This window comes from Sceloporus undulatus, chromosome 1 (genome assembly GCF_019175285.1).
Source record: "Sceloporus undulatus isolate JIND9_A2432 ecotype Alabama chromosome 1, SceUnd_v1.1, whole genome shotgun sequence".
Lineage (NCBI taxonomy): Eukaryota > Metazoa > Chordata > Lepidosauria > Squamata > Phrynosomatidae > Sceloporus > Sceloporus undulatus.
The window spans coordinates 169,970,657-169,996,336 of NC_056522.1; the positions used below are offsets into that span (position 1 = coordinate 169,970,657).

At 42.3% G+C, this 25,680-nt stretch overlaps 1 protein-coding gene across 1 annotated transcript in view; it reads right to left on the reverse strand.

Moving 5' to 3' along the window:
- Positions 1-10,231: 10,231 nt before the first annotated feature.
- The window catches only part of ITM2B (integral membrane protein 2B), a 35,763-nt gene continuing 20,314 nt past the window's right edge, over positions 10,232-25,680 (reverse strand). Inside the window, exons 3-6 of the mRNA XM_042471616.1 lie at positions 22,666-22,872; positions 21,056-21,166; positions 16,258-16,405; positions 10,232-10,501 (exon numbers count right to left, since the gene is read on the reverse strand). Of these exons, the coding sequence (XP_042327550.1) occupies positions 16,370-16,405; positions 21,056-21,166; positions 22,666-22,872 (354 nt within the window). The 3' untranslated portion in view covers positions 10,232-10,501; positions 16,258-16,369. The remainder of the gene's footprint in view (positions 10,502-16,257; positions 16,406-21,055; positions 21,167-22,665; positions 22,873-25,680) is intronic.

Consider the following 25,680-nt stretch of genomic DNA (forward strand, 5'->3'; position numbering starts at 1 on the left):
CCTCATTTCAATGTCACTTCCGGCGCATGAACGCCAAGGAAAAAGGAGCTCTCCAGACTCCTTCCCATAGGCATAGAGTTAAGCACCGCAGAGGGTCATCAACACTTCGGGACAGAAGGCGATCTTCGTTTTTTACCAGAAGTGGAGAGTCCCCCAAACCAGTCCCCTTAATAGTTTCCTCAGCCCTACTTGTAACCCAGTTTCCCTCAAGCATTCTGGACTTCAACTCCCAACAGCCCCAGCCAGCTTGGTCAACAATCAGGAATTGTGGGAGATGAAGTCCAATAAATCTGATGGGCCAAAATCTGAGGATCACTTGAGGGACGGAAATTCTTCAGTGATTCTCAAATCATTGCTGTGGGAAGTGGTGGGGCTGTATCCGCACTGCTGTAATAATCCAGTTCCATACCGTTTTAACTGCCACATTTATATTTATTGATTTATATTTATTGATTTATAAATAAGGGACCCAAGGCGGCCCACAGAATGCAAATAAATAAATAAATACGTGACAGTGAGGATTTAAAAACAGGTTTTTAAAAATCATCTAATTAAAACAATATAAAATTAGCATTAAAACATGCCAACAATTTTAAAATACAACTAAAACACACACCCTATATATATATATATATATATATATTTAAAGATAAATAAATAAATTTAATCATATACATTTGTGTGTGTGTGTATAAAACCAAAAAATTAAAATATAGCTAAAAAACACACACCCTGTGTGTGTGTGTGTATATATATATATATATATATATCTCCCTGTAGCTTGTACTATGAATGATCAAGCAAGAAAGGGTGCAAGACAGAGAATTTTGGACATTGCGGCTCAAGAAGACATAGCCACACTCAGTAGGGTAGGCAATTTAAAATGGTTGAGCCAATACAAACGGTCCTTTCAAATGCCATCTTATCTAAAAATACAGATCCCTAAACATCTCAGAGAGGCATTTACCCGAGCAAGATTCCACCAACTTGATACCATGGTAAGACATGGAAGATTCCAGGGTATCCCTTATAACGAACGAATTTGTATTTGTGGGGATCATGAAATTGAGGATCTAGCACACATTTTGTTTAGTTGTAATTTGTACCAAGCAGAAAGGGATCAATATCTTCATCCCTATATTAAACGAACAATATACTGGGATACCCACATCAGAACATCATACTTTATGAGTGGACAAGATTCAAAAATCTCTATTGCTACAGCTCGGTTCCTTCATAAAGCATCGCTGTTGAGATCTAGATATGTTGGAATGATTGGTGTTAATTGTAAGGGGGGATGAACAGATTTGATGTATGTCGACGGATATTTTATGTTACTTTTGCCTCCCATTTCAATTCCAATTTTAATTCTGTTTTATTCCCTATGGTAACTATCTTACATACTACTGTTTAATTGTTAACTATTTTATTTTATCTGTTTTCTAGTATATCCTTTAGCACATATTGTATATCTTTTAGATACTGTATACATAAGCTGTAGACAAGTAGTGCATGTTCTGGTTCTGGTGCACGCTTAGGTTATGCATATGTATTTATATTGTATGGAGGTTTATTGCACCTAGTGCACTGTATTTACATTTTATATATAGCTGTGTGATACTGCTTTTTATTATGTTACTAGTATTTTGAAACGGCCCTTGGGCTACTCAATAAATTGTATTGATTGATTGATATATATATATATATGTATGTATGTATATAACCAAAAATTTAAAATATAACTTCTCATGCCACAACAAACTACTATTCCCAGGATTCCATAGTGGTGTCAAACTGGATTATTTCTATAGTGCAGATGCATCTGGTAGGAAAGGCTCAAGGCATTAAAAGCAAACAAAACACACAGAGAAAAACCAGCTGGTTATGAAAAGTCTGGTTACCTGTTACCAATCCCAGTTCCTTACTCCAGTGCTTGGTCCCATCCACTGAGTGAAGGCCTTGGCCCAAAGTCCTCCTTTTCCAGGACATGTCCTGCATTTCAAACTTCTGTCCAGGAGGTATTTCAAAATGCCCTCCAAGCTAAGCATGGCTAAGAAGCATGAATTTACATTTATATTAAAAGGTTTTATCTATCATCGTTTTTATTATCATCATCATTTTCTTATATCCTGCCTTTCTCCCAATATAGGGACTCAACTAGGCAGTGAATTTTATTTGTTCACATCTTCAATTTTTCTTGAATGTCCAACATTTTGCAGTGTCTTATCCTCCTTTATGGTTATGACATCTTGTTACCCTACTAAAATGCCTATGTCTCCTGCACCCAAAATAAATTTTATGTAGTATATACACTCTTCCCTATACATTTGCAGCTTTGACTTTTGCAGATTTGATTATTCATGGATTTAATTAACATGTTCTCTCTAGGAATATCTAGGTCCTCCAGGGCAACTCTGTGGTGAACTTTAACCAAAAGTCACACTGAAGGACCTGGAGATTCCTAGAGAGAACACTCCATTAGGCATTTGTAGCTCCTCCAGTGCAATTCTATGGTCAATGTCAGGCAGATGTTGACCAGAGTTACACTGGAGTACCTTGTGATTCCTAGAGAGGTGTTCTCTCAGGTAAAAGATAGTGTTTTTGTTATATGTGGTTTTTCCACATTCATGGGGGTCCTGTGACCCTAACCCCAGTGAATGTGGAGGGATGAGTGTGTGTGTGTGTGTGTGTGTGTACAGTGGACCCTTGTTATCCGCTGGGGTTTGGTTCCAAGATCCCCCGTGGATAACAAAATCTGTGGATGCTCAAGTCCCATTAAATATAATGACATAGCAAAATGGTGTCCCTTATTTTAAAAAAATGGAAAATCAAGGTTTGATATTTGAAATTTATACTTTTCTGAACATTTTCAAACCTTGGAGGCTTGAATCTGTGTATAAGAAATCCGTGTATAAGAAGGGCCGACTCTGTGTGTGTACTGTATATGGACAGGTTGCTTACCTGTAACAGTATTTCTTCGAGTGGTCATCTGCAAATACAAAAATGGGTTTCACTGCGCCTGCACAGTGCTCTTCGAAAACTTCTCGAATCACTGGGCAAAGTACACTTTGCAACATATGGAAACTTTTTGGCGGTAGCTCCGCCCACCCTCTATAAAGCCCCTGCTTTCCCGCTCTTTCCCCAGTTCCGCATTTTTTTGCTGCGTGGGCGACATGATAATAAGCCAAAAAAGAGCAGGACACAGAGGGGAGGATGGGCGGGATTTGTATGTATTCACAGATGACCACTCGAAGAAATACTGTTACAGGTAAGCAACCTGTCCTTCTTCTTCGTGGTCTCTGCTAATCATACAAATGGGTTTAGACCAGGGATTGGCAACCTGCGGCCCGCAGGCTGGATGCGGCCCGGCGAGGCCTTGGGACCGGCCCCAGCCTGGTCCTGCCGCCGATTGCCACTGGGGCCTTTGGCCTCTTGCGCGCAGGGGCAAGGGGGGCAATTGTCTATAGACGCCTCAGAAACATGCATTTATATTAACATTTTTTTAAAAATCAGCAATTTTTTTTCGTGTCCTCCACTTTTTTTAAAAAAAGTGTCCACCATTTGAAAATGTTGTCCTACATTTGTCCCAGTTTATTTATTTATTTAAATTCTTTTTAAAATTATTTAATTATTTATTTTTTGTCTTTGGCCCCCCCAGTTGTCTGAGGGACAGCAACCCAGCCCCCAGCTCAAAAAGGTTGCCTACCCCTGGTTTAGACTGACAAGCTTAAGTAAGCGGTGGAGGGAGTGTCCTGAGACCAAGTGATTTTTAACAAAACCTTGTTTATTAATAATAAAGGTTTGAACTCCACCACCTGAGTCAGTTAATGTGTTACTTACTCACACCCTTAACCGTACAAAGGTACAGTGGTCTTGAACCAGGTAACACAAGTATAGGTTAGTCAAGATAAGCATAATAACCATTATGCAAGACAAGTCATATCAAATCCCTGAGCAGGGCATCAATGCAGCCAAATGAAAAAACACATTAGTATCCGTGGGTTTTTATGGCCAGCATACTCCCATTGTGGAATACCTATAAAGTACATAAAAAGTTTGACATTTGAAACAGACATAATGCAGATCATTGTTCATAAAGACATACACCATAACATGTTTTCTAATAGAGAACATGGAAAGAACCTCTTGTGACATGTCTGACCAGAAGTAAACAAATGTAAATCAGTGTAGACCAGAGACCAAAACTGCCCTTCCAAAGGCTGCATCCCATTTGGCCCTAGTGTCCAGCCTATAGTGTTTAACAAATGTCATTGGCTGAGACCAAACCGCAGCCTTACACACATCCTCTAGAGCAGTGATGGTGAACCCACTGCACGCGTGCCGAAAGTGGCACATTCTGCCATTTCCTCGGGCACGGGGCAAGGGAGAAGGCGGAAGAGGCATGCGTGTGCCTGTTCCTCCCTCTCCCTGCCTTTTCCTGGCCTCCATCTGTCTCTCGGAGACAGCTGGAACCCAGAAAAGGGCACTCCGGAGAAGGAACCAGAGGAGCGCGCCTCTGGCTCCTCACAGCCTTTTCCCAGCCCCCAGCTGCCTCTTCAAGAGAGCTAGAGGCCGGGAAAAGGGCGGGGAGAGGAGGAGTGACCGGCGCGCGCCAGTGCCTCCTCCTCCTCAGGGAGCTTTGCCTGCCTCCAGCTGTCTGGAGAGACACCTGGAAGCAGGGAAAGCTCCGTGGGGAGGGAGGCAGGGGCCCTCCCCATCTCCCGCCTTCCTTCCCCATTTACCTTTCCCTGCCTTCCAAGTGCCCCAGAAAAATCCAAGTCAAAAACAGTCCGAGGTCAAAAAACCAATGATTCAAAGCGAAAAAAATGAGCGAAGTTCCCTAAAGCAGCTAACGCGGCGGAAAAAAAGGAACTGGGGAAAGAGCGGGAAGCAGGGGCCTTATAGAGGGTGGGCACAGCTACCGACAAAAAGTTTCCATATGTTGCAAAGTGTACTTTGCCCAGTGATTCGAGAAGTTTCCGAAGAGCACTGCGCAGGCGCAGTGAAACCCATTTGTATGATTCACAGAGACCACGAAGAAGAAATATATATACAGTAGTCCCTCGGGTTACGAAATTAATTCGTTCCGCGGCTCCGTTCGTAACCCGAGTAATTTCGCAACCCGAAAAGGCTAGCGGCTAGCGCTGGAAAGCCGCTAGCCGCGCTTTGCGGTTTGAATTTCGCGCCGAAAAAAAAATTCGTAACCTGAAAAAAACATCGTAACCCGGAACAGTTTTTTCCTATCTATTTTTTTCGTATCCCGGAAATTTTGTAACGCGATCAATTCGTATCCCGGGGTACCACTGTATGCAGTATTATCAAGCTAGTTGTTTATTTTATTTCCTTTTATTTATATGCTGCCCTTCTCCCTGGTGGCTTCCATAACAACAAATTAAAAACCAATTTAAAAACATCAAATTACACCAGTATAAAACTGATTAAAAGCATACCAAAGTTAAAAAGATAAAATATGCATCTATATTTTTCAAAATCTACCTGCTTAAGCATTAAAAGCTTGTGAAGTCAAAGGCTTTCATGGCCAGCATCCGTATAGCTTTTTGTGAGTTTTTGGGACTATTTATACTTTTGAACATTTTCAAACTGTGGGTGCTTGAATGCGTGTATAAAAAACATGGCATAGTGGGTTAATGGTTGAACTATGACTCTGGAGACCAGCTCTGTCATAAAATCCACTGGCTGGCTTTGAGCAAGTCATACGCGCTCAGCCTCAGAGGAAGGCAATGGCAAACCTCCTCTGAAATCTTGTCAAGAAAACCCCATGACAAAATGTACACCTGTGACTACACCATTGTCACTTTTCTTCTTCTGTATGGTTTTTAACATCTTTGTCTGATGATGTAGTCATTAAGCTTCAAAAGCTTGCATGATGTATTTTCTGCATTTTGGTTGGCCAATCAAGTTATAGCTCTTTTGTGCCTTTTGTCCTAAAGCAAACCAAGTTAGTGTTTAAGGTGCTGCTAGGTTCCTTTTCTTTCTTTCCTCCCACTTCCCTTTTTTAATCACTCATGGAAATGTAAGTACTTAATGTAGGTATTATAACTTGTCTATTCCCTCAAGGGAACAAGGAAAACAGCAGATACAGAAGTCACTAAGCATATGGATAAGATGGTAATGGTTTTGAAGCAGGCAACTACTTAGATCATGGGCCAGCTCCACTCCTTTCTACTTGCTTTAAACAAATAAATCTAAGAGATTGTTAATTTTTATCAATAGTAAATACATGTATAGTCCTTAAAATTTCTGTAACTATGTGCACTGTCATCTTGATTCCTAGACTGAAATTTGAGTTTTCCTGCTTGTTTGATTGTAAGTAAATCAATGTGAAATGTGACCGTGGGATTTAATAATAATAATAATAATAATAATAATAATAATAATAATAATAATAATATTTATATGCCGCCCTGTGTGGCGAACCCATCTGGGCTGGTTTTACAACATTAAAATAACATACAGCATAAAAACAATATATTTCCCCCCCTTAAAAAGTTATTAAACTGCATATCTAAATTAAAACCACAATAACTAGTTAAAACAACAATAAATTAAACAAAATAATACTAACCAATAAACCACTGCAACTTCAGTTCTAAAGAAAAGAAAAGGGGGCTTTGGAGACATTACTGAGGAGGGGGGAGATCCTGAGATCGGGATATTTTAGTCTGGGAAGGCCTGCCTGAAGAGATCTGTCTTGACAGCCTTTTTGAAGCTGTCCAAAGATGTTAATTGACGGATCTTGTCCGGCAGGTCGTTGCAGAGCCTGGGGGCGACAGCAGAAAAAGCCCTCCGGGAGGTCGCCGCAAACCTCGATTTTTGAGGCTGCAACGAGTTCCTCCCAGAGGACTGGAGAGCGCGGGGAGGATTGTATGGGAAGAGGCGGTCTCTGAGATAGCTTGGACCCAAGCCATTTAGGGCTTTAAATGTAATAACCAACACCTTGTACTGGGCCCGGAAACCAATAGGCAGCCAGTGGAGGGACCTCAGAACCGGAGTGATGTGGTCCCTTCTAGATGTTCCTGACACAAGCCTGGCTGCCATGTTTTGAACCAGCTGTAGTTTCCGAACCAGGCACAAGGGTAGCCCCATGTAGAGCGCATTACAGAAGTCAAGGCGTGAGGTTACCAGTGCGTGCACAACAGTCTCGAGATCCCTTACTTCCAGAAAAGGGCGCAGCTGGCGTATCAGCCGAAGCTGATAACAGGCGCTCCTGACCGTCGCATTCACCTGATTTGTCATCAGGAGCAACGAGTCAAGGAGCACCCCCAGACTGCAAACGCAGTCACTGGAGGAGAGTGTGATCCCATCCAGGACTGGTGGTTGCAACCCAGTTCTTGGTTTCGGGGCCGCTACTGTGAGCACCTCCGTCTTGTTCGGATTCAGCTTCAATCTGTTTTTCCTCATTCAGCCCATTACCGCCCGAAGACATTAATTGAGAGAAGATATGCCATTAGAATTCGAGGCTGACGAACGAGACACGGAGAAATAGATTTGGGTGTCATCAGCGTACTGATAGCACCCAGCACCATAACTCCGTATGATCTCACCCAGCGGCTTCATATAGATGTTAAACAACATTGGGGACAAAATAGCTCCCTGAAGGACCCCACAAAGGAGCTCCCTCTTTCTGGAGCTACTGTCCCCGAGCAGCACCCTCTGGGACCTGCCCAAGAGGAAGGACCGGAACCACTGCAATTTATTCATCTTTGTACATGTGTAAGTTAAGAGGGAAAAATTAATGTTTTATTTATATTTGTTCAAAAATAAATCCAACAGAACATCAGCAATTATTTGTATGGAATATTTTTCTTAGCGCTGTAACAGTGTGCAATGCTGTCGTCTCACCACTGTAGTGTCCACTGTTGTTAGTGTAACCTCAATGCAGTTATATTTTCACACTGAATCTAATGTATTTCCTTAATAAATTGCTATTATTTCTTAATGTTTCCATTTCTTTCTGTAATTATGTCTATGGTTGGGCTTCTTGTGACCTGCCCTAGAGCTTCTTACAATGTGTTTACTAAGGCTAACATTGATAAGCATGAACCTCCTAACCAAGTGCCCTGAGCTTAATCAGCAAAATAGCAATGGCAGCTTCATTTATATACCGCTTCATATCACCTAAGCAGTCTCTAAGCGGTTTACAACTGTAAGCTAAAACACCAAGGAGGGCAAGATAGTAAGGCATGTGCCTCACTGCCTTATACTCCACCTACGTGGCATTTTTAGGCCAATAAATTGTAGATAATATAAGGTTCTTCAAAGCTTTCTACTCAGGGTCTACCATTTTTCTGACAGCGCTGTTGCTTTAAATAAACTTCCTTGGCTCTCAAGGGAAATCTCAGGGCACATGGAACTTAATATCAGGTTGGAACCCAAAACCCATTAATGGTAGAAAATAAATAATACACCAAACAGCTGAATTGCTAATAGACTTCAGAGAGTACTATACTGTACAGCCCATCCTCCATATTTGTAGCTTTAACGTTTGTGAATTTGTTCGCTACGTTCTCTCCACTTATCTCTACTTCCTTTAGCATGACTCTGTCAGAAGGTGACCATTGAGACATACTGGAGGACCTAGAGGTTCCTAGAGAAAACACTTCCCTGGGCATTTGTGAGCCCTCCAGCATGATTCTGTGGTTAACTTCAGCTGAATGTCAACCATAAGGTTGCGCTGGAGGACTTAGATTTTCCTAAAGAGGTATTCTCTTAGGTTCAAAAATAATGTTTTTTTTTATTTGTGGTTTTCCCACTTTCATGGGGGTCCTGCACTCTTAATCCGAGTGAATGTTGAGGGCTCACTGTTACAGGTTTTATGATCTTTTCCTTGATTTCACAAGGTCTTTTGTGAGCCAAATAATATTTTTGTATTTCATTCTGTTTTTCTGCGCATGCCTAAAGAATTCTCTCATGAGGAAGACACCTTTTGCATGTGGAAGGGCATCTCCACATCCAACCCCTAGAGATTTAATTAAATTAAGATACATACAAATGGGGTTATATTAAATGAAGATCACCAAGCATTTTTTAAAGTACTGATGAACAAGATAAAAGTTTTCAATACTAAACCCTGTATTATGAGGCCCTGGAAGTAGTATCGTGGGAATGTCCAATTAAGGAGTTGAAAAAGAAACAAACACAATAGCAACATGATAATTACTTTTTAGTAATTCCTACAATTATTCTTTGCTCCTCCTAATTGTTCATATCACATGCTTTATAATATTTAATCTCAGTTCTCATCTAAAATATTATTACCATTCAAAGTCAGTAGTTCTACGGTAAACATCTCAAAGAAACTCACCATGTAAAAGCAACTAAGAAAAGGAAATGGACAAAGATTTAGACAAACAGGTTTGTAATATTTATTTTCCATTGCACATACATAGCTTATGTACATCTCAATAACATGAAGTTACTGCTTCGTTTTGTTACAGCAGACACCTATATTAGAACAGCCATTTGAAAATCAAATTTAAATGTGATTGCATAAAAAAACAAGAAATTGCACTTTGATATAAATCATTTCCTGAATATGCCATAATCAACCACATCACTAGTAATATGCTGCTAAAAATCTCAAGTGTCATAGTCTGTCTGTTTGTACATGATTTGAACTCAGAAGAAATTATCAAATTTTACTATAAGATGAGATGCACTACTGACCTCCCAGTATTTTTTCAAGGTCCATTTGCTGTAATGTACTAACAACTAAGACTTTATACAGGTGCTATTTAAACATAGAAAAATGACATTATACTTTAAGATATGAAAAAGCTGTGGCATGAGATGGAAACTGCTGGGGTTCAGCCATATAACCCTGTCTACTACTTATATCAGGGGTAGGCAACCTGCGGCCCGTGGGCCGGATGCGGCCTGGCAAGGCCTTGGGACCGACCCCAGCCCGGTCCTGCCGCCGATTGCCGCCGGAGCTTTTGGCCTCTCGCCTTTGGGCTATCAGGAGGAGGTGGGGAAGGGGGGCAAGCGGAGGGCAAGGGGACAAGCAGCAGGCAAGGGGGGCAATTGTCTATAGAAGCCTCAGAAACATGCATTTATATTAACATTTTTTTTAAAAATCAACATTTTTTGCGTGTCCTCCATTTTTAAAAAAAGCATCCTCCATTTGAAAAAAAGGGTCCTACATTTGTCCCGGTTTATTTAATTATTTATATATTTTAATTTTTTTCATTTATTTCATCAATTTTTTATTTTTTTTCGTGCGCCCCCCCCCCAGTTGTCTGAGGGACAGCAACCTGGCCCCCAGCTCAAAAAGGTTGCCTACCCCTGACTTATATAAATGATTTAAAACCAAAATCACTGCACATAATATAAAGGCTATGATCAATGTAGGATTTTCTTCTTTCAGTCTTCTGTTACAGTTATATTCCTCATTATTCTTCACAAATGAGTGTTTCCACTGCAAATCTGTTCTCAAAGTGTCTAATTATTCGGCAGTTATTTGCTTCACGCTTCTGGATTCCTGTTACAGGAAAATAAATGGGTAAAGAATTATTTTTCTAGCCTGATTAGTCCTGTGAACGTAAAGCTGTATTTATTATTTATTTAAACTATATTCTGCTTTTCTCTTATTATAGGGCCCAAGGCAGCTATGAACAAATAATCTGAACTAGTTCCTATTTTTAAAAAATATCTGTACCTGGCATTGTTACTCGTATAAGTTTTTATTAGAATCATAATAATACATAATAACAAGTGCAGAAATCTTATCTTACATAAATCTGACCACTAGCAAACATATCTCAAGTTTCACACAGTTTCCAGATTCTTCCAGAAACAGCAGGCCAACAAAAGAAACATTGCCTTATCTTTATTAAGACTTCCTTTCCACACAGCTTTCTGACATTCTGGTGGATAAGTAAGTAGTTTCATTCTTAATGTTCATCCTCTTTACCCAATAGAAGAACAATAACTATAACCTTTAACAACACACCCCTCCCAGTGGCACAGAAAAAGAACGGAAGATGAAAATGATGGCCAAGGGGGTCGTGGTTCATGAACCTAATCGCATTCAGTTCTTCAGTCTGTCTGAGAATAAACCACTTCAAATACATGGCTTTACTTCAGCACAATTAGGTCCTGGCTAGCATGGCATAACATTAAAACTCTTCCCACAAGACCAAATCCAGAGAAAACGGAGGTACTAGTGATAGGTTCCCCCGGTCCAGGAATGGCGGTGGTTCCACCTGTCCTGAACGGGGTCACGCTCCCTGTGAAGGACTCCGTGCGCAGTCTGGGGGTGCTTCTTGACTCGTCGCTCCACCTGACTGCTCAGGTGAATGCGGCGGTCAAAAGCACTTGTTACCAGCTTCGGCTGATTCGCCAGCTGCGCCCATACCTGGACCGGAGGGACCTAGAAACTGTTGTACATGCTCTGGTAACTTCGAGATTCGACTTCTGCAGTGTACTCTACATGGGGCAACCCTTATACCAAACTCGGAAGCTCCAAATGGTACAGAATATGGCAGCCCGGCTGGTCACTGGCGTATCCAGGACCAGCCACATAACACCTGTAAAGATCTCCACTGCTGCCCATTCGCTCCGAGCTCAATATAGGTGTTGGTACACCTAAAGCCCTAATGGCTTGGGCCCAGGATTCTAAGACCGCCTCTCCCGTACAATCCGCCTCGCACCCTCAGAACATCTGGGCAGCAACTGCTGAAGGTGCGGGGCTAGGTTAGCTTCTACCTCTAGAAGGGCCTTCTCCACAGCTGCCCCAGCCCTTTGGATACGCTGCCCACGGAGCTCCGCTCATCTACCACCCTGGCCGCAATTTAGGAAGGACCTCAAACCTTCCTATTCAAGCAGGCATTCCCCACTAAATACCTGTGGGCCTCCCTCCTCTTCCGTGGCCAGAGGATGGGCAACGGGGCTTTTTTATTGTTTTAGACGTGTATTGTTATGCATATGTTTTAACCGTATCTTTTGCACTTGTCGCATTTTTGTAAGCCGCCCTGATCTTTTTGGAAGGGCGGGATATAAATAAGATTATATTATTATTATATTAAATATAGTAAGCAGTTAGAGTTGCCACCAATGTAAACATCCTAGGACAAAATGGACTCTGGTGAGGTCATTAAGCATGATATATTAAGCATTAGGCACAGTTGTTTAGAAACTTGTCATTTAAATAAACATAAATGAAAAACTTTTCTCAGGCTTTTTTTTTTTTTGAAGCTCTGCTTTTAACAGGGTTTTTTTTTAAAATCCAGCTCTGTTTTTAAGAACATGTGGGTGCTTTAATCCAACCAAAGAAACTTTTCTAAGCATACTTTGTTGTAAAGAAAACCCCCTCCCCAATTTGCCCCATCTGTTTAACACTATTTCAATACTGTTTTTCACCATGGAATTATAGCTCATCCCCAAGTCTGTTAAATAAGAACTTTAAAGAAAGATACCAATCAAAAAGACAAATTTTTGAAATCCTGCTTTCTATGGATAGTTCTGATTAATCAATTCCCTTCACTGGCCACATTATTTTTATTTTTATTTTAGTCATGTTGTGGAACCCTCCTTATCCCCAAACTAATTGTAACATAGTAATGCTTGTAATAATCACCAAACATTTCAGGGAGGGGGAGATAAACACTAATGATCTTATGAATACAACCTGAAATGCTGAGAATTAAACATATCGCAGCTATGGTTTTCAGGAGGGGGGAAATAGTTGGAGAGACAGGGAAGGGAAAATAAATGATGCTCTGTCCGGGAATGCTGCAGCAGAAACTCGACCGTAGCCGATAACAGAGCCTTAGCACAGTGGAATGAAAGTAAAGCAGACCTTGCAAGGAACCAGTCTGAGAGCAGTCCGAGAAAACAAGCCGAGTTCAGAATTCCAGAAGTCCAACGTCCAAGAGTCAAGCCGAAGTCAGGATACCGAGAAACAACGTTTGTCAAACAGTCCATGGTCAAAACAGCCAAGAGATAACAAAGTCCGGTCCAAGGTCAAGGTAACAAGAAATCCTAGTGCTAGCAGCAATCACGCCGAGAGATCATGCAATAAACTCTAGCAACCAGCATTAGTCTCCTCCCACTTAAGTAAGGGAAACTCTCCCTCGGCCACCTGAGGCTGGTTGGCTAATTGCCTCTCGGCAATCTCTGTGATCTGCGCCTGCAAGCACTCTCAGCTCTTCTCCTTGAAAGAAGGCACCTGCATGCAAGCTTCGTCCCCAAGAGTCCCCACTAGGCAGTGGTATCATAGAAGGTCCTCTTCGGCACTAGGACCTGGTTGAACCTCCCCTTGGGGTTGGAGGATCACAGCTGGGACCTGGCAGGGCAGAAACAGCACCTGGTGTTGCCTCAATCAGCCCTTGCCTGGAGGAGGCCATCCTCCTCCTCATCCTCCGAGAGCTAATCTTGGCTGACCATACATGCATGAATTTAGAAATGAACTTAGGAAGGAGGAAAGATGATGAGAACTAAAAGAGAGAATGGGGGAATTAGGGAGAGACAAGTGGAGCTAGAAGAATCATGGAGGGCTAACATCCCAAATACATTAACACAAAATAAATAAATCCAATCACTACTCCAATTAATAGTACGTGTTGGCTTACTATTCAGCAACCTAGTGAGGTATCAACTGGATTCAGGCCCAGAGTAGTATAGAATAATAAATAATACATATTATCTCCTCAGAGGGAGCCATCAGGCAGACCAGCAACTCAGGACTGCTAAGGAGAGGCCCCTCCTCTTCGGTCCCTCGGCCTCAGAGGGAGGCCATCAGGCAGACCCCAGCACATCGGAGACTGCCCTGAAGGAGAGGCCCCTCCCTCTTCACTGTCATCTCGGCCTCGAGGGACCATCAGGCAGCCCCAGCAACATCGGGGACTGCCTGAAGGAAGAGGCCCCTCCCTCTTCAACTGCCATCTCGGCCTCAGAGGGAGCCATCAGGCAGACCCAGCAACATCGGGGACTGCTGAAGGAAGAGGCCCCTCCTCTTCAACTGTCACTCGGCCTCAGAGGGAGCCATCAGCAGACCCAGCAACATCGAGACTGCCTGAAGGAGGAGGCCCCTCCCTCTTCAACTGTCATCTCGGCCTCAGAGGGAGCCATCAGGCAGACCCAGCAACATCGAGGACTGCCTGAAGGAGGGAGGCCCCTCCCTCTTCAACGTCATCTCGGCCTCAGAGGAGCATCAGGCAGACCAGCAACATCGAGGACTGCCTGAAGGAAGAGGCCCCTCCCTCTAACGGTCATCTCGGCCGCAGAGGGAGCCATCAGGCAGACCCAGCCAACATCGAGGACTGCCTGAAGGAAGAGGCCCTCCCTCTTCAACTGTATCTCGGCCTCAGAGGGAGCCATCAGGCAGACCCAGCAACATCGAGGACTGCCTGAAGGAAGAGGCCCCTCCCTCTTCAACTGTCATCTCGGCCTCAGAGGGACCACAGGCAGACCCGCAACATCGAGACTGCCGAAGGAAGAGGCCCCTCCCTCATTCAACTGTCATCTCGGCCTCAGAGGGAGCCATCAGGCAGACCCAGCAACATCGGGGACTGCCTGAAGGAAGAGGCCCCTCCCTCTTCACTGTCATCTCGGCCTCAGAGGGACCATCAGGCAGACCCAGCAACATCGGGGACTGCCTGAAGGAAGAGGCCCCTCCCTCTTCAACTGTCATCTCGGCCTCAGAGGGAGCCATCAGGCAAACCCAGCAACATCGGGGACTGCCTGAAGGAAGAGGCCCCTCCCTCTCAACTGTCATCTCGGCCTCAGAGGGAGCCATCAGGCAGACCCAGCAACATCGAAGACGCCTGAAGGAAGAGGCCCCTCCCTCTCAACTGTCATCTCGGCCTCAGAGGGAGCCATCAGGCAGACCCAGCAACATCGAGGACTGCCTGAAGGAAGAGGCCCCCCCTCTTCAACTGTCATCCGGCCTCAGAGGGAGCCATCAGGCAAGACCCAGCAACATCGAGGACTGCCTGAAGGAAGAGGCCCCTCCCTCTTCAACGTGTCATCTCGGCCTCAGAGGGAGCCATCAGGCCAGACCCAGCAACATCGAGGACTGCCTGAAGGAAGAGGCCCCTCCTCTTCAACTGTCATCTCGGCCTCAGGGGAGCCATCAGCAGACCCAGCAAACATCGGGACTGCCTGACACCAAGCCCTGGCTGCCATGTTTTTGAAACAGCTGTAGTTTCCGAACCAAGCACAAGGGTAGCCCCAGCGTAGAGCGCATTAAAGAAGTCAGGAGCGGAGGTTACCAGCACATCCACAACAGTCTCGAGACCCTTAACTTCCAGAAAAAGGGCGCAGCTGGCGTATTAGCCGAAGCTGATAACAGCGCTCCTGATTACTTTAAATCATGAATGCAGATTTAAAGTATTAGAGGAATAACAAGTGGCAAACTTTTTTAAAAAGAAGTTATTTTTGAAAGACTTGGGAGAGTTGACAAAGTCAAGAAAGTTAGCCCAGTCCCAGGCAGAAATCTCCAGAAAGGCATTCTACAGTCTGTGGGCCATCACAAAAAAGGGACCGGGGCTCAGAATGGGGGAGAAGGACATTCAACAGGGCTTTGGCTGACAATTGCAGGGCACGGCAGGAACATAGTGCTCCCTGATATCACACCATTCTTGACATAAAACAATGCAGCTGGGGCACTAAGCACCCACTTTTACATTGCATCTGTCAAATCAATATACTAGTAAGACTCCTTTGTTGAAACAATTTCTACTGGTTAGGATTCATTTCTGAACACAATTCAAAGGGCTGGTTATGACTGGTAAAGCCCTATACATCTTAGGTCCAGATATTAAAGAGCCGTACGTCCCCATATGAACTTGCCAGAACATTAAGATCGTTGGGGGAAGGCTTCTCTCAGTCTATCATCGCAGTCATTTGGTGAGGACCACAAGAGAGGGCCTCCTTGGTGGCTGCTCTCCACTTTCGACTCCTTTCTGCAGGGCACTAGGCTGGCACCCTCTTGGTTTGCCTTTCAATGGCAGCTAAAACATTCTTATTTAAGCAGGCTTCCACATATAACTACACCAGGGGACTTTTAAGGAGTATATGTTTTTAGTTATGTCTGCAACGTTGTATAATTTTTATGTAATTTTTAATGTTTTTAGATTATTTTAATTGTTTTGAATTTTTATTGTCTTTTAAATATGGTCTTTGTCTGTGGCCTGCCTTGGGTCCTTTTTTGAGAGAAAGGCAGCATACAAATGAAATAAATAAATAAATAAGACAACTGGTATTTTAATTTTTTCATCTAAGTACAAACTATACCTTTAAGAGTTTCTTTACGCTGCAGTTTGTAGGTCTCTTAACACGACAGAGGCGATAAATAAAGAAACCCAGCTGATCCACGTTTTCTATGCGGTCAGTGACTATCATCTGCTCATGAATCAAATAGACTGAGGTAATAGGTTCCAGCCTAGAGGAACGAAATAAAAATAATATATCATAAGCCATTAAAAAAACCTGTTTGCTCTTTTAACTATGAAATGACTATGTAAAATGCCGGCCTGTGCTACTTTGTTTAAAAACAAAGCCGCCTACAAATTCATTAGCTATTTGTGCTTTGAATAATAATAAGAGTGTCATGATTTATTTTAGGATATAGACAATAGAACCATTAAGTACATTAATTTAGGCTTTAAACATAAATATAAACAGCAGTTCTCTTCCTGTCCCACACCCCAAATTATGAATTAACTCCCAAATTCAATTTCCCATGAAATTCATACTCATCAAACAAGATCAGTTAGGTGACTTAACGAAGGCTAGGTACAGTTCCTGAAACTGTTCAGAGTTTCTTCAAATGAAGTGGGGTGTTCATACCTTTTCAAATTAAGACCAGAGCTTTCACATGCAACATTTTTCAAAGAAGGACTTCGGTTGGGACGGCAGCTTCGTGACCATATTTTCAGGCTGCTCGGAAAAACGTTCTCCTCACAGGTGCCTTCCCTGCCCATTGAGACCAACGCGGAGTGGGGAAACCCCCAAATTACGGCAATATTTGGGCGAAGAAGCTCAGCGAACCCCCACAACACCCCAAAACTCCGGGGGCCGAAAGGTACCGAGAAGCGGGGGTGAGGGGATTGAGCAATTCAGCGCCAGAGAGGGATGAGTAAAGTGGGACTCTTAGACTCCCCCATCTTTTTAAATAGAAACAACAACAAAAAAGGGGCAAGACGCTAACAAAGGCTGTGTTCAGTCTCTAAAACCAAAAAAATCTTCTTTAAAGCCTTACAACAGGAAAAGACTTAGAGACGCTATGGACAATGGAATTGAGTAAATATATTGGAAGACTTAATTTGCCTACCTTGATTATGTTATGTTAACTGAAAGCAGAGATATAAGAAGGAGGCACAGACTACATTTACAAAAATTTGAAAACCTTTAGTTATGCTTAACACAACAGAGAATTTAGTTGACTTGAGAAAGTAATATAAAACATTCAACATATAACCAAGACTTAAAATAGAGTGAATTTGGTAAAAGGAAGAGTGAGAGAGAAGAAAATTAAAGGGGGTGTTCTCACTGGCTTATACAAATCGAATCCAAGGTACAGCATTCCTATTAGAAACTGAATTAACTCTAGAACAGTTCTAGAGCAACCCGCAATCATTCCACTAAAATCCGAATCGTAAATTGGATTTTTATTAAATCCGTGCAAAGCGTATAACCCGTGTTAAAAAAATAGAAGGGGAACCTACAATTTTTCCTGATTCAGGATAGGAATCGGAGTTTTAAATAGGAACGCTCAGCCTCTGAATCGGGTTGCTGGAGGGGGAAGCGGAGCGTGATGGCTGCTCAGGGGAGTCGCCCTCTTGTCCTCATCCGGCGTGGCCGCGCTTAATCCTTCAGCACTTAAGCATCTGAAGTCCTGGCCGCTCAAGCGCCTGCATCTGTTAAAGGACTTTTAAAGACTCCCCCGGTGTGAGGAGAGCCATTGCAACACCATTGTAAAAAAAAGGGCTGGATGCACAGCAATCTGGGGGAAATAGAGCCTTTCCATCTCTCTTTCCCAAACAGAATCTGCCTTCTCCTCCTTGATCCCATTTTCCAACCCTGGAAACAGAATCAGGGGAAGTGTGCTCCCTCCCTGGGCTGTCGGTAGAGCCATCCCATAGTTCCTCTGGAAGGAGCTTCCACAAATTCGCTTTGCCTGTAGCCTCCCCCATTGATCTCTGGGCTCTCTGGAGGGCTCCCTGGCTGTCTGTAGAGCCATCCCAAGTTCCTCTGGAAGGAGCTTCCCCAATTCGCTTTGCCTGCAGCCTCCCCCAGCCTCTCTGAGGTCTTTCTTCCAAGGCAGCAGCCTAGCAGAAGTGCTTTGGGGAGGCAGTTTTCTCTCTCCCTCAACCATCCTTCCCCACAAATAATTACAGGACTCTAGGCACTTTAACGCCTCCTCATTGGCTCTTTTATAAAAAACCGCGAAATTTTAAAGTGATGTTATGATGACGTCGCTTTGATGACCAGCCCCAAAATGGTGAGTGGGAACGAAATAAGGATAAACCGGTTTATATATATACACCATTTTATTTGAATAGGAACGAAAGTGGATCACTTAAGCGATTCAGTTGGTAAATGAGAACGAGAAAAAAAAGCGATTTGGAACGCGGATAACACTCGTCGTTTTGATCGGTTTACCGATACCAGTGTATTTGAAACCGTTGTAAATTGCAGTGAGAACACCCCAAAGTACAACAGCTGGGAACTTACATCAAGGAGTGAGTGAGTGGTACAGCTGTGTGTAACACGGAGACTAGCAAAGGCAAGTGGAGAAGACTAGTGGGGAAGGGAGAGAGAGAGGCCAAAGGAAGACAGCGGACGCAGGAGAGAGAAGAGTCAGAGAAAAGCAGCGAAAAGCCAAGGCAAGTAGGAAAGAAAGGGGAGAAGGAAGAGAGAGAGGCCACAGGAAGACAGTGGACGCAGGAGAGGGCCAGAGAAAGCGGAGAAAAGCCAAGGCAAGCAGAGAAGACCAGCAGAGAAGGGAGAGAGAGGGCCAAAGGGAGACAGCGGACACAGAAAAAAGAAAGGCCAGAGAAAAGCGAGAAAGCTAAGGCAAGCAGAGAAGGATTCGTGTTGGGAAAATGAGGAAGAGTTATCAGAAATAGTATGATACGTGGGCTCAAATGTGGGTCATAACATAGAATATAAGACGTGGGAAAGAATTTGGAACCAGGCTAAGATATACTGTAAATCAAGAATTGAAAGAAAACGTATACAAGATGATATATAGGTGGCATCTTCCCCCTCAAAAATCTCTTTATTGTAAGACAGCTGATTCTTTCTGTGGAAATGTTTAAATGACCAGGTTTACTATCACATGTGGTGGTCTTGAAGATGGCCAAAAAATACTGGTTAAATGTGTATGAAATATACTAAAGAGTTAATATCACCAATTTCTTGTCTGCCTGGAACATGTTTATTAGGTATGATGGGAAGTGATGTAGAAAGACAATATGGTAAACTTCTGTTCTATGCTACCTATTGGAAATCAAATCAAATACCATCTATGGATAAATGGCTAATGAAGGTTCTGATGATGGCAGAAATGGACAGAATGACATGTTGGTTAAAAGAGAAAAATGAAGAATCCATAAAGAAAAACTGGAAACTCTTCTATGACTTCCTGAATAGGAGATGGAACAAAAACATTTTACTTTAATTAATTTATGGCCATTCAACATGGAATGTTATGAAAGATGTTGAGAAAGGGACAAATGTACTGTTTAAAAGCAGACCCCTCTTTCTCATTTTCTTGAAAAAAGTATTGTTGATTATAGAAGGATCTATTTGTAAGGAGAAAAGGGGGAATGCAGGGAATATTTAGTAACTTTAGGATTGACTTAATGCTATGAATAGGAAAGAACTAAGATTTGCTCATAAGATCGAAAAGACGAGACATACAGTTTCTAGAATTTGAAAAATAACTACAATATTTTTTTCTATCTATTACATGGACAAAAATAGAAACTACATTAACTGTGTAAAGGCATAAATTCGAAAACAGAATAAGATTAAACAACATTATGATAACATTCAAAGTAGAGAGCTGATCAGTCGGAAGTGATATGTATGTTATATGTAATTTTAGTTATGTCAGGGGTAGAGGGAATTGTCGTTTTTGTGTTAAACGTCAAATGTTCTTTTATGGTGTAATGTTGTCATGTTACGATGGGTGCTATTTTCAAAGAAAATTTTCAGAAACTTCTGTGGGTTACTCATAAAGTAATTACTGTATTTAGCTACTTCGTATTCCCTGGGCACATATTTTAGGACTCAGAAAAATGTAGCTAAAGAAAAGGTTTTGGTTATGCTCAATCTGTGCTCTATGCAAATGACACTGTCCAAAACTGCACTGACACTATGACTGAGTGAAATGGACTTGCTCAGGGCCGTCAATTCCTATCAGACAGAAGCAGCAGCCCTTCTTCCCATTGTTTTATGGTATCTGGTGGGAAAAAGCCCTTCTGGTGCAAGAATCAGAAGCCCAGCAGTTCAGCATGTTGTTTGATGCTGTTTTGGCAAAGCGTGAGATTGGCTCCCAAAAATCCCTCTAGATCATGACAACAAATACATGCATTACAAGGAAAAACTTTTCTATAAATATCTTAGGGATAGTAATTGGGATTACAGCCAGAAATGGACCTGCTTTCAGGACTTTGGGGCAATGGTAAAATGTACTCTTCTCAGCAAGTCCTTATAGGATTTTTTTAAAGTCTTCTCCATTAAAGAGAATAGAATCTCTCTTGCTTTGCCACACACTGTTGGAATGGAACATTTTCAATGTAACACATAGCAGAACTGCACAGGCAATATTTGCAGTTTGTAATTTTAAAAATCCCTAAAACAATGCTATATTGAAACAAGCCTCAATGAAAGAGCATCAATGGTGGACATCTTTGGCATGCCTAGGAGCCAAAATACTAATGCCCCTGCCCAATGGCTCTAGAGACAAAATCTTAACACTTACAAAGATTTTTCTAATACGTTATACTTGTATACTTAAAACTGAAAGTTTAATAAAGATATAGATACAAATTAGTGAAAGACTCCTATAATATAACCATACCTTGATGTTGATCAACAACTCCAAGAAGTTTTTAGGTGGCATAACAACTGACATGTTCAGTGGAATGACATAGCACTTATCCAGGCTGAGGTCAAGGTAAGCTGTGAGTCTCTGATGAAATGTTTTTGTAAATATCATGTTAATAAATTGAGAACATAAAAAATAATGTTTATACAATATATTCTGTTTAACAGTTTTTTCCCTGTAGCACCACTCTCAAAAACTGAACACTTGAGATACTGGGGGAAATGCTTATTCTACTTCATTCTACAGATATTGCTTTATAATTCCCTTTGAGATCAAGAATATGAAACATATCATGGGGGGAATCCAATTTACTGTGTTACTTTTCAGGGCATGACAGGTTTGCCTTAAGAGTAGCCAAAAGCTGGAAATCATTTGAAGGCATATAACAACAACTGTAGTGGTACCCACTACTACAGCCCCTCTGTATGTGTATATGAGTTTTTAAAAAATTAAAGGGAATGTTAAAGAATATGAAACATCTGAAGTCCTGTGGGTGGTATGTGAGATACCTGCACATCTCGAAAATGACCAGCTCTGCATGAAGATATTGTCCAATGTACTACAACGTAAATGTCCTCAGATTTGTGCCACTTTCGGAGGCAACCCCTTCCCCAAATGTATCGGTTTTAGCCATTGGATTACTTTTTCTGTCCAAGCAAAAGATGTAATAGGATGATAAAATGCCCCATGGTTTTGGGAGCAAACCATGATGCAAAGAAACTGAAGTAAAGTGTTTTGGTTATTAGTAAGAATTTGCTGGTAAAGGACCCTTTTTCTAAAAAAAATACTGTGCTTTTATGAAAGGCTTTTCAAGCTGTAGAGCAAGGGAATACAAATCCTGATAAAGATATACATCAACCAGTTCAAATGAGATAAAGAAAACATAGGCATGGTCTGCCATCTCAGCAATTCATGTTAATTTTTTTGACAGTTATCTTAGAGCCCAAACAGACAGGCCAAAATAAAGCTGCTTCGGGTCACTTTGGAGGTATGCTGTTTAAATGATGCATATGTCCTAAGAGTCCAAAAGCCATGCCAAAGCCACACTCCAGTCCTAAGGACTCAAGCACAGCTTTGGCACAGCTTCTGGCCTCTTAAGATGCATGTATCATCTAAACAGCATACCTCCAAAGTGACTTGAAGCAGCTTTATTTTTGCATGTCTGTTCAGGCTCTTGCATTCTCTTTAAGCTGGTTAATGGCTTTAGCTTCCCTCTCTCCCTCATTAAATCTGTTTAACTAGTTCCTTCACAGGTTAGTATCACCTTTCATCCTCTTCTGACCCAAGACAGATAGGACTGTCAGTGACATTTTTCAGACCATATTTTTAGATTGTTTGGGCAGAAATAAGATGGGGAAATCATTGCTTCTCTTGAATCTTTGTTAAATCTATCATGGACTTTTAAAAATCTGCACATAGTCTATGTTCTTGATTATTCTAAGTTTTTCTGGTGACAATGATACAGTCAGTAGCTGCCATATTCTATAGTGACATCACCCCACAACCAGCCTTTGAATAAATGAAACAATACCCCAACCAATTCCTGCCCTAGTTACAAAGAGTGATTTTCAAATGCCCCTTACTCTGTGAAAATCATGAACTATGTCAGCTGGATCACTGTCAGCAAATTCTGGAACAGGCACACTGATAAACTCTACTTCTTCCTTCTGGAGGATCTGAATGTTTTCTTCAATTATGTGATAACGAGGAGCTGGGGCATCTGCTTCTGACTCAGTTAGAGTTAGACCATCCTCAATATATTTTATTCCACAGAAGTAAACGCCACTTTCCTAAAAGTCAAAGTTAACACATATAAGCAAAGATCATGCAAGTTTTCAGACATTTTCTGTTTACATAACCTTAAGCCCCAACATATATCAGTTCCTCTCCATTCTTGAACTTCTCAACAAATAATGTGTATGTTTTGAAGAAATAACTCCGAAGTGTCTCTGTATGAACGAACAGTTGGGAGAAGAGGTCTCATCACAAGTTGCCATTAAAGTGAACCCAAAGGCTGAGATGAGAGGAAAATTCAAGCAAGAGAAGAGTTCATTCACTCTTGTCTTCCTCCTTGTTTCTCAGTCTTAAGAGGAAGTCCTAGAATATGATATGACCAAAAGAAAAATCAACCATCCTTTTGACAAATGTGTTTTTCTCCCACCAATCTAAGCTAATGAAGCAGGAGAGAAGCTATGACCCTAGAAACCTTAGGGTGTAAACTTCTATTATGTTTATATGCAGGTAAAACATGGGCAGTACCACAAGAATTTCTGGCTAACTTTGCAGGGAGGAGTGCATGCTAGTAGTGGGTTGAGCCACCCTTCCCTCGCCTTTTTCACCCCTCTTGCACAGCAATTGGGGTTATTTAAAACCCACACATTCATCAGTCAGGTAGTTTTTTCAAGCCAAATTGTTCCATGGGTGATGCAGAGAAGGGAGGGCTAATATTTCCTCCACAGTTACCATCAACAGAAAATTGGAGTGCCTTCCATGGACAAGCTATTTCTCTCTAGGCAACTCATTTATTTTCCATGCTGCACACTGAAGCTTTCCTTTCTTTTTGTACACTCAAGAAAGGTAGAAGCTGAAAACAGAAACTACAAAAACTGCAGCAAACAAGGAAAAAGTAATTAGCATGATTTTAAAAACAGTACTGCTCCTCTCCTTGGGGCTTTGCTAGTCCCGAGGTGTCCTTTGAAGGACACCTCAGGTCTGGCAAAGCCCCACGGGGAGGAGGAGGAAGCTCTCGGTCTCTGCTCTTCTCCTCGGGGCTTTGCCAGTCCCGAGGTGTCTTTCGAAGGGCACCTCAGGTCTGACAAAGCTCCGTGGGGAAAAGGACTGGGCACACGACCCAGGCCTGTCTTTCCCGAGCCTTTCCTCCACCCGAACGGGCTCCGAGGGGCGTGTTCAGGAGGAGGAAAAGGAAGCCGGGGGGAAGAGGACTGGGCACACGACTCAGGCCTCTTCTCCCCAGGCCTTTCCTCCACCCGAATGGGCTCCTAGGGGCCCATTCGGGCGGAGGAAAGGCAAGCCAGACGGAAAGGACTGGGCACGCGACCCAGGCCTCTCCTTCCCGGGCCTTTCTTCCGCCCGAACAGGCTCCGAGGGGCCCATTCGGGTTGAGGAAAGGTAAGCTGGGGGCAAAGGACTGGGCACGTGGCCCATCCCTCTTCCCCACAGACCTGTCCCGGCACCCAGGTATCTCTTTGGAGATAGCTGGAAGCTGGAAAAGGTCTCTGGGTAGGAGCCACTGGCATGCGTCTGTCGCTCCTCCTGCCTTCACCCTTTTCTCGGCCTCCAGCTGTCTCGGAGAGCCTGAGAGAGGGCTGGGAGCTAGACGCGTGTGCCTCTGGCTCCTTCTCCCAAGCGCCATTTTCTCGCTTCCCGTTATCTCAGTGAGACAGCAGGAAGCCCAAAAATGGCAGGGAGAAGGCGAAACGGGCACGCACGTGCCTCTTCCGCCTTCTGCTTCGCCTCATGCCTAGCGAAATGGCGTCGTGTGCCACCCATGGCACGCATGCCATAGGTTCACCATCACGGCTTTAGAGGAAGAGCAGGAAATATCATTTCTTCATGAAGACCAGAATTTATTCCCTTTAACACAATGTCACTTACAGCTTAGAGACCTAGGCCAAGAGTAATACAGTGTCATCCTTGCTTCAGGAAGAACTGATAACAAAAACCAGTTAGGAGTTAAGTAAGATGAGATACAATTCGGGTATTTTCTTGATTTAGTGTTTTGGCTACTCTTGTGCATGCAGATCATTCCCACCCTGTACTATAATTTAAGATGATTCCCAAGAAAGACATATCCTGCTTCGTTACAGAACTTAAATAATACAATACTCAGTGCTATTTTCATGTCTTTTATTAATAAAATATCTTCAGAAGATTCATAATCAAGTAGGAGAGGGAAGGCATTTATTTGTGAGAGTGAGGGTGATTTTTGTTAATAATAAATTTTAGATTTATAAATATAAATGAAAAAGTAGTCTATTATAAGCTATTTTATGTATATTTTATTTAAAAACCCACTAAGCTCCACCTCATCTCATTCTCTTGGACATATGGCCCTGAAGCACTTGCCCAACATAAAAAGTGATCCCTGGACCCACAAAAGGCTTTTGAATTTTACAAAATGGATGATCAATTAGGCATGTTATACTGTAATTGTAAAACAAAGGTATTCCAAGTACACTCCTGTACCTTTTTCTCACTGTATGATTTTTATCACCTCTGCCTAATGAAGAAGCCAGAGGAGCTTCGAAAGTTTGCATCGTGTATTTGTGCATTTTGGTTGGCCCAATAAGGGTATCACTGTTTGTGGATTTTGGATGTTATTGTACTTTGCTATATGATCAACACAGCTACCCCTGAATATGTTTTTAAAATACACTTTGTTCTGGATTTGACCTTGACAGTTACTATCTTTTTAAATCAACTGATAATACAGATTAATGCACTTGTTTTCATACATAGATTTAAGGTAAGAATTTAAAACAGATTAATCCATAGCAAAATATCAAAGTATTTACTCCTGTAAGGAATATTATTATTATTATTATTATTATTATTATTATTATTATTATTATTATTAT